Source organism: Nicotiana tomentosiformis, chromosome 2 (genome assembly GCF_000390325.3).
Source record: "Nicotiana tomentosiformis chromosome 2, ASM39032v3, whole genome shotgun sequence".
Taxonomy (NCBI): Eukaryota; Viridiplantae; Streptophyta; class Magnoliopsida; order Solanales; family Solanaceae; genus Nicotiana; species Nicotiana tomentosiformis.
In genome coordinates, this window is record NC_090813.1 from 188,196,506 (window position 1) to 188,206,550 (window position 10,045).

Sequence of the window (10,045 nt, forward strand, 5' to 3'; positions counted from 1 at the left end):
TTTGGGTATTGCATGATAAATTGTGTATTGGTTATGTTCTTTCAGGTTTTGTGTGGCATTGTGTCATTTGCCTCTCCGTGGTTATTAATTTTGAGCAGGATGGCTTGTGTTATATAATATGAACCAGCATTGGATGGGGTCACGCATTGCAGCGGAGTTATGTTAAGGTATGAACCTTGTGTTAGAAATGGGTGATGGTTCTATGTTATATGATGGATTTTCAGTATTTCGTTGTGGCGGTACTTGTTAATCTTGCGGGGCAATTCTCTCATTTGAGTCATTTTCCATGACTGAGTACATTGGAATTGTTGCGTATTGGCGCACAGATGGCACGGTTTGTGGCTCTGAGTTATATTGGTGTTGCATGTCTGTGGGATAGTTATGTTTAATAATATATGGTCATTGGACCTAGAATGGGTACTATCAGGTTTGAAACGGTATATTTGGCACGACAACATTGAAAGTCAACTTAGAAAGTGATTCTGGTCCTAGTTGGGGCGAGAGAGCTCCACGACTTGTTGATTTGATAAGGGGGTTACGAGATTCTGCATTTTTCTATTATTATCAACAATGTACGAAGATTTTAGGATGAGGTTTGGTTTGATATGGGGTTTAATACTAGTACTTGGTTGGTTTTGGAGTAGTTACTGTGATCGGGAATGGTGCTGCGAGAGTGCGAGTTGTGTAGTATGTTATGTGATTATATCTGGGGTTATGGTTATGGCTTGATATAGCTTGTTCAAAATCATACAGTGTGTAGATGTGAGATTCGTGTCTTGAAAAGAAATTCCGAATGTTGGAAATTGAATTCCAAGGTCTACGGGCTAAGGTTGAATTAATGACTTCCAGTGATGTTGTCTTGTCAGTCCTATGTAGAATAGGGTGATGTGGGATCACCCCCGAGTATGTGCATGGTAGGGTGGAACATTGATTTAAAGGCTTAGGAACAACTCTTGGCACGTTCGAGGACGGACGTATGTTTAAGTGAGGGAGAATGTAACGACCCGACCGATTGTTTTGAGTATTACAGCCCCGTTCCCCCATTTACTACTCTATTTGTGCTTTATAGTTGTATTATGACCTATAGGATTAATTGGTTTGGGTCCGGAAGGATTTCGGAGTGAAATGAGACACGTAGTCTCATAATTGAAAACTTAAGTTGGAAAAGTTGACTGGATGTTGACTTATGTGCAAACGACCTCTGATTTGAACTCTGATGATTCCAATAGCTCCGTATGGTGATTTTGGACTTAGGAGCGTCTCCGGAAAATTATTTGGAGGTCCGTAGTGGAATTAAGCTTGAAATGGTGAAAGTTGAATTTTTGGAAGCTTGACCGGGGAGTTGACTTTTTGATATCGGGGTCAAAATCCGATTCTGAAAATTGGAATAGCTTCGTTATGTCATTTATGACTTGTGTGCAAAATTTGAAGTTATTCTAAATTGATTCGATGTGTTTCGGCACAAGATATAGAATTTGAAAGTTCAAAGTTCATAGATTTTGATTTGAGGTGCGATTCATCGTTTTGATGTTGTTTGATGTAATTTGAGTCCTCGAGTAGGTCCGTATTATGTTATGGAACTTGTCAGTATATTTGGATGGGGTCCCGAGTGGCTCGGGTGAGTTTCAGACGTAGTTCGGATCATTTTCATTTCATGTTGCATTGCTGAAGATTTCTCGTTCTAGTGTGACCGCACCTGCGGAGTGTTGGGCGCAGGTGCGGCACCGCAAAAGCGGCAGTGTTACCACAGAAGCATGAAGGGAGCTGGGCGTGAGGATCGCAAATGCGCGTGCTTGGACGCACCTGCGCAACCACAGATGCGGTTCACGTGACAGAAGCGAGCATCGCAAATGCAACCATAACCATCGCAGAAGTGGCCTGGCTCGCAAATGCGTGCCTTTTTCCGCAAAAGCAAGGGTAGAATATGTGACCTCCTGTTCACAGATGCGGAAGTCGCTGGGCGGAAGCTTAAATTCGAGGTTTCACTATTTTTAGCCATTTTCAGATTTTGGTTCTCGGTTTGGGTGATTTTGGAGAGGAATGTTTCCACAAAATTTGGGGTAAGTGTTCTTGACTCCCTTATGAGTATATTCCATAAATTAATCTTTGTTTTTGGCGTTAGATTACTGATATTTAAAGTGAAATCAGAGGAATTTTCTACAATTTCATAAAATGAATTTTCGAGATTTGAACACCGATTCGGAGTCCGATGTTGTTGAGTTATCTGCTTTCATTGCATTACATACTCAATCATACGCATTCATATGCATATCATATCCCAGTCTCTGTTGTTATTTATTGATGCATCATATCATTATTTTCGGGCTAGTAGCATGACACTGTGAGCCCGTAAGAGAGACACTGGAGAGATTGATGACTGAGTGAGGCCGAGTGCCTGATTATGAGTGACATTTATGGGATCAGACTGCACACCGTAGTGGTTATACTGATTTATGAAAGTGCTTGGGCTGAAGGATCCCCTCCGGAGTCTGCACACACCTCCAGTGAGCGCAATTGTTATTATTGAGGGATGGATCTTCCCTGTACATGGATCTTGTCCGAAGCAATGTATACCTGGAGATGGATCTTCTCCACGGGCTGGATTGACCCTACTTGGTATTGAGTGACTGATGATCAGTTGATGTGTATACCCTGGGCCGGATTGGCCATATACAATACCGAGTTATTGAGCATGATGAGTGGAATGTGTGAGACAGTGATATTGAGTACTCTGAGAGTGTGATTACATGAGTTCATCTCTGAGGTACATTGCATTGACAAGCACACTTGACATACATGCATAGAGATGTATTTTCCTCATGTTGTACGGTATCACGTGATTCATGACTTCTCACACATATTGGCCTATGGGCATAGTGATGCATTTTTCCACTGGATATCTGGTAAGAAAATAAAACATCTTAATTATTATTGAAAGGATTTTTGGGAAATTTACTGTTTTCAAACTTATTCATATTTTTGGCAATTTCGGTAAATGATTTAGGTTTCACTGATGTACTTGAAAGGCAGAACTATTTTCAGAAATCATGGTTTAAGCTGAGCATTTTATCTTTGAGTTACTTATTTTTTCACTTGCTTTATGTTGTTATGAACTGTTGTTGGTTATTGGAGTTGGACTCTGACCTTGGTACAAGCTCGTCACTACTTTCAACCTAAGGTTAGATTTGTTACTTATTGAGTATATGGGGCCGGTTATACTAATACTACACTTCTGCACCTTGCGTGCAGATGTTGGCTATTGATGTTGCTGTGTTCGTTGGAAGCTGGACCTTAAAATGTACCTGCATTCCGGTTGTAGCTGCCTCTTGTTCATGGTAGCCTTAGATTTCATAAAACTCTATTTATGTACTTTTCAAACAGATGATGTATTTACTTCATACCAGCTTTGTAAACTCTATTCTGAGAAGCTCATGATTTGTACTACCAGTTCTTGGGGAAATGTATTGGTGTCATATATTTTATTTTTAATTAATTTCCTTATTAAATTCATTGGAATTGGATAGTTGATAATTGGCTTACCTAGCGGGTTGGGTTAGGTGCCATCACAACTAGTTGGATTTTGGGTCGTGACAAGCTATCTCCAACATGATGTTTATGTCTTACCTAATGAGAATGCTAATTCGATTTTGCATGTTTCTAGTCTTAAGAGAAAAAGAGATGATCAAGTAAATCATACTTACCTTTGGCATTGTAGGCTTGGTCATATTGGAGAGAAAAGAATTAATAAGTTGTTCAAGGAAGGGTACCTTGACATGTATGATTTTGAATCATATCCAATTTGTGAATCTTGTCTCAAAGGTAAAATGACCAAATCTCCATTTACTGGAAGTGGAGAAAGAGTTTCTGAATTATTGGGACTAATTCATACAGATGTTTTGTGGGCCCATGAAAATTCAAGCTAGAGGTGAATATTCTTACTTCATCACCTTCAGTGATGATATGTCAAGATATGGATTTGTGTATCTTATGAAACACAAATCTGAATCTTTTGAAATGTTCAAAAGGTTCCGTAGTGAAGTTGAGAAACATACTGGTAAAAGTATCAAAATACTAAGGTCTGATAGAGGTGGATAATATCTTAGTGAAGATTTTACTAGGTATCGCAAAGGGAATGGGATTCTCTCATAGTGGATACCTCCAAGAACACCACAACATAATGGTGTGTCTGAAAGGAGAAATCAAACCTTATTAGATATGGTGAGATCTATGCTGGGGTTCACTGATCTTCCAATAAATTTATGGGGATATGTGATGACCCGAAAGGTCATCTTTAAATTTAATATCCATTTCTGTGATCCGAGAATTCTAATAGCACCACTTAGCATTCCTCGACTTACGTGCATAGTCCGTATATTTTTTCGGAAAGCTTTTATGTGAAAAATTGATAAAAATGACAAATAATACTTTAAAACTCAACTGAGTTGACTTCGGTCAAAATATTTACCAAACAGACTCAGATCGGTGTTCTAACGGTCCCGGTGGGTCCGTATCGTGATTTGGGAGTTGGGTGTATGACCAGAATCAAATTCGGAAGTCCCTAGCTTGAAGTATCGCCATTTGACAAAAACTAGAAGCTTAAAGGCTTAAAGATTTCAAAGTTTGACCACAAATTGACTTTTATTGATATCGGGGTCGGAATCGAGTTCTGAAAAGTTTCGTAGGTCGGTTATGTCATTTATGACTTGTGTGCAAAATTTGAGGTCAATCGGACTTGATTTGGTAGGTTTCAGCATCAAATGTAGAAGTTGAAAATTCTTAAGTTCCTTAAGCTTGAATTGGGTAGGATTAGTGATTTTAGCATTGTTTGAAGTTATTTGAGGTTTCCACTAAGTTCGAATGATGTTTTAGGACTTGTTGGTGTATTTGGTTGAGGTTACGGTGGCCTTGGGTGGATTCCGGATGGTTAACGGATCAAAATTTGGACTTAAGGAAAATCTAAAATTTTGGCCTTCTTATGTAATCGCACCTGCGGATTTTTGACCGTAGGTGCGAGCTCGCAGAAGCGGAAGGTCCGCAGAAGAAGAAGGCGCATTGTAGAAGCGCGACCACAGAAGCGATGCAATGGTCGTAGATGCGGCCTGGGCTAAGGGGGCCTTGGACCGCAGAAGCGGACGCCTCTTCGCAGAAGCGAGTCCGTAAAAGCAAGCCAACCACAAAAGCAACCTCCACCCTCGCATCTGCGAGACTGCAGATGCGGCCAAGTGCATCGCAGATGCAAAAACACTGACAGTATTAAAAAAAGAGGGGACATTTCAAGTACGGGTTGGGGCGACTTTTGAGCAAGAATTCACGGGAAAACTTGAGGTAAGTCACTAGTGATCATTATTAGTCAATAATATTGAATTATCATCAATAATTCCAACTAGATTACGTGTGTTTGAGGTGAAATTCGAGGATTTCGGCATATGGATTTGAAAATAAGATTTGGGGATTTGAAGGTCGAGTTGATGTCAGAATTTTGTAAAATTTGTATGGTTGGACTCGTGGTTGAATGGGCGTTCATATTTTGTAATTTTTGTTGGGTTCCGAGACGGCGATTTTTGAGTTAAAGTTCGGATTTTAATTGGAAAATTTAGTATTTTCATATAGAATTGATTTCAATAATTCGTGTTGAGTATATTGAATTGTTTGTGACTAGATTCGAGGTATTCGGACACCAATTCACGAGGCAAATGTTTATTGGAATCTTGAGTTGGTTGCAAATCAAGGGAGTAGGAATTATTTATCTATTTGCTACGTGATTTAATGTGCGGGTACAACGTATATGTGAGGTGACGAGTACTTATGCGTTATGGTTGAGTCAAAGTATGCGGATGGAATTTGTTTATTGTGAATAATTACCTATTTAATTAAGATATTCCTGCTTAAGTTATTATTGTTTATTTGATTATTTTTCATGAGATTATTGTTAAGTTTAATTATTGTTGAATATTTTGGAAGGTGAGGTCGGTATGCTGGTATTGAAATGATTGATAAGTATATACCCCCTCATTTGAATACTCTTCCCAATTTATATTATTATTTTCATTGTAAGGAAGAGTGTAAAAGCACGAAGGGTGATGTTGTGCCATTTATATTATTTATATTATCCTTGCCATGGTGAGAAAGAGTGTAAAAGCACTAAGGGTGAAACCATGCCATTTTCAAAGAGAGTTAAAGTACGGAGGGTGATGCCGTGCCAATTATTATTATTTATTTATCAATGTATGGGAAGAATGAGAGTAAAAGCACGAAGGGTGGTGCTGTCCCATTTTTCATATTATCAGTTGCCCATTTTATTGTTGATGAATTAATTAGCTGCTACGTGACACTTCTCCTGCTGAAATTATCATATCATCCCCCTTATGTTCCCTCCCAAATTTATAATTGTTAATTATTATGTTATTGTTGCTTCGTATTTGTATATGCTTGTACAGGTTATATATGTACATGTCTTGTCATAGCATAGTCACTACTTCGTCGAGGTTAGGCTCGACACTTATGGAGTACATGGGGTTAGCTGTACTCATACTACACTCTGCACATTTTGTGCAGATTTTAGAGTTGGTCCTAGCAGCGTACCATAGACTTGCTCGGATTCAGCTATCCAGAGGAGACTTAAGGTATAACTCCACAACGTCCATAGTTCTGAAGTCCCCTTCTATCTTATATTAGATGTCTATTATCTTTCAAACAACTTAAATTTGATTCAGACCTTTATTTGTATTATTCTAGTAGCTCGTGCACTTGTGACACCAGATTCGGGGATGTATTTTGATGATTCGGTAGTCACGGTATTCCGCACTTTATTTCAGTAATTGACTTCCGTTTAATTTATTTCATTTAAAAATGGTTAAGATTATTCTAACGTTGGCTTGCCTAGCAAGTAAAATGTTAGGCGCCATCACGGCCCCTAAGGTGAGATTTTTGGGTCGTGACAAATTGGTATCAGAGCCCTAGGTTACTTAGGTCTCACGAGTTATGAGCATGCATAGTAGAGTCTGAAGGATCGGTACAGAGACATCTATACTTATCTTCCTGATGCTATGGAGTTTTCGAAAAATATCACTTCTTTCTTATGCAGTCGTGCGAATTTATTCTATCATCAATGATTGAACCATTCTGTTCTTATTCTCTCGTAGATGGTGAGAACACGTAATACATCTACTGACGGATGGGGACCAGAGCCCCCAGTGGCAACTATGACCAGGGGTAGAGGCCGAGGCCGAGGTAGAGGCAGTGCTCAAGCTAGAGCTCAAGCAACAACACCCGTAGTGGAGCCTCGGGTGGATCTTCATGAGGGGGTTCCAGTTCAGACTGTACCCGTTAGACCAGTTCTGGTCCCGGAAGGATTCATAGCTACTCCAGTGCTTTAGGACGCTCTAGTCCGTTTGGTGAGTCTTATGGAGAGTGTGGCCCAGAATGGTACATTTCCAGTGGTACCAGCCGTCCCACTGGCTGGGGGAGGAGCACAGACTCCCACTACTCCCACTCCGGAGCAGATGGCTCCCCAGTATCAGGCTCCAGCAGCCCAACCAGTTGGGGTAGTTCAGCAGTTGTTGCGGAACAGGCCGGTGATAGGTCTACCATGTCTTTTGAGGCTTTATTGAGGTTGGACAAGTTTACTAAACTCTTTCCAGTTCACTTCAGTGGTACACCTTCTGAGGACCCACATGAATATCTTGACCGCTACGATGAGGGGTTGCGGAACATGGGTGTAGTTGAGACCAATGGGGTCGATTTTATAGTATTTCAGATGACGGGTTCCGCCAAGAGGTGGTGGAGAGATTATATGTTGACCAGACCAGTTGGGTCGCCTGCATTGACTTGGGAGCAGTTCTCACGACTATTTCTATAGAAGTTCCTCCCTATCACATTAAGAGAGGATTACCGCATGCAATTTGAGCGTCTCTTGTAGGGAAATATGACTGTTACTCAGTATGAGACCCGTTTTATGGATCTAGCCCGTCATGCTCACCTTTTACTTCCTACTGAGGGAGAGAGAGTGAGGAGTTTTATTGATGGACTCACTCACCCTATCAGGCTTCAGATGGCCAGGGAGACCGGAAGGGAGATTTCCTTTCAGGTGGCTACTAATGTTGCTAGGAGGATCAAGATGGTTCTTGCACATGAGAGAGTACTAGAGGCCTCGTCAATTCGGTGGGTTCAGTGGTGCCTCGTCTGGAGGCAGGGGTAATTTTGGTAGGGGTCATCCTCCCAGGCCATTTTATTCAGTGCTCTAGGAATCCCACAGTGCTTTAGGTGGTCGTGGCCCGGCCCTTATGTGTCTCATTCTAACCAGCTAGCTTACAATGCACCACCATCCCCTATTAGTGCACCTCCGATCCAGAGTTTTCACGGTGGTTAATCAGGTCGACAGGTTCATCAGTCACAATAGCCGAGGTCCTGTTATACATGTGGTGATCCGAGGAACATTGCTAGATTTTGCCCTCGGGCACCAGGCATCTCACAGTAGCAGTGTTCTCGTGCCATGGTCCTATCACCGATTGCTTCACTGCCTACTCAACCAGCTAGAGGTAGGGGTCAGGCAGCTAGAGGTGGAGGTCAGACCATTAGAGGTGGAGGTCAAGCCTTTAGAGATGGAGGCCAGTCAGTTAGAGGCCGTCCCATAGACGTAGTTCAGAGTGGTGGGGCCCAGCCCCGATTTTATGCTTTTCCAGCTAGGCCTGAGGCCGAGTCATCTGATGTCGTGATCACAAGTATTGTTCCAGTTTGCTATAGAGATGCTTCAGTTCTATTTGATCCAGGATCAACTTATTCCTACGTGTCCTTCTATTTTGTTTCATATCTGGTTATGCCTCGTGATTCTATGAGTGCTTCTGTAAGTATGTCTACACTAGAGGGAGATTCTGTTGTGGTAGATCATGTCTATCGTTCGTGTGTGGTTACTATTGGGAGTTTTGAGACTAGCGTGGATATTCTACTTATTGATGTGGTAGATTTTGATGTCATCTTGGGTATGGATTGGCTGTCACCTTATCATGCTATATTGGATTGTCAAGCCAAAACGGTGACCTTAGCTATGCCGGGGTTGCCTCACTTAGAGTGCAAAGAGATTCCTGGCCATTCTACTAGCAGGGTTATTTCTTATGTGAGGGCTCGGCGTATGGTCGAGAAGGGTTGTCTAGCTTATTTGGCTCATATTCGTTATTCTAGTGTGGATGTTGCTTCTAAGGATTTAGTCCCAGTTTTCCGTGAATTTTTAGATGTATTTCCTGCAGATTTGCCGAGGATGCCACCCGACAAAGATATTGACTTCTGTATTGATTTGGCTCTGGGCACCCAACCCATTTCTATTCCACCATAACGTATGGCCCCGTCAGAGCTAAAGGAATTTAAGGAGCAATTACAAGACTTGCTTGATTAGGGATTCGTTAGACCTAGTGTCTCGCCCTGGGGTACGCCTGTGTTATTCGTGAAGAAGAAAGATGGGTCGATGAGAATGTGTATAGATTATCGGCAGTTGGACAAGGTCACTATTAAGAACAAGTATCTGTTGCCGAGAATTGAGGACTTATTCGATCAGCTTCAGGGTGCCAATGTGTTTTCAATGATCGATTTGAGGTCTGATTATCATTAGTTGAAGATTAGGGCATCCGATGTCACTAAGACAGCTTTTCGGACTCGGTATAGGCATTATGAATTCCTAGTGATGTCTTTTGGGCTAACAAATGCCCCAGCAGCATTTATGGATTTAATGAATCGAGTATTCAAACCCTATTTGTATTCTTTTGTGGTTGTATTCATTGATGATATCTTGATTTACTCCAGCAGTCAAAAGGAGCATGAGCAGCATCTTCAGATTGTGCTTCAGGCTTTAAAAAAATAATTAGTTATATGCCAAATTTTTGAAATGTGAGTTTTGGTTAGACTTAGTTGCCTTTTTGGGGCATGTAGTATCGGTTGAAGGCATAAAAGTGGATCCTAAGAAGATTGAGGCAGTTCAAATTTGGCCTAAACCTACTTCAGCTACAGAGATCCGGAGTTTCCTGGGTTTGGCAGGTTATTATCGCCGGTTTGTGGA

General features: G+C 41.3%; 1 protein-coding gene across 1 annotated transcript; it reads left to right on the plus strand.

The window, feature by feature from the left end:
• Positions 1-8,848: 8,848 nt before the first annotated feature.
• Positions 8,849-9,328, plus strand: LOC138906269 (uncharacterized). The gene has a single exon (XM_070194804.1). It carries the CDS (start codon positions 8,849-8,851, stop codon positions 9,326-9,328), a length of 480 nt encoding a protein of 159 aa, XP_070050905.1.
• The last annotated feature ends 717 nt before the right edge of the window (positions 9,329-10,045 follow it).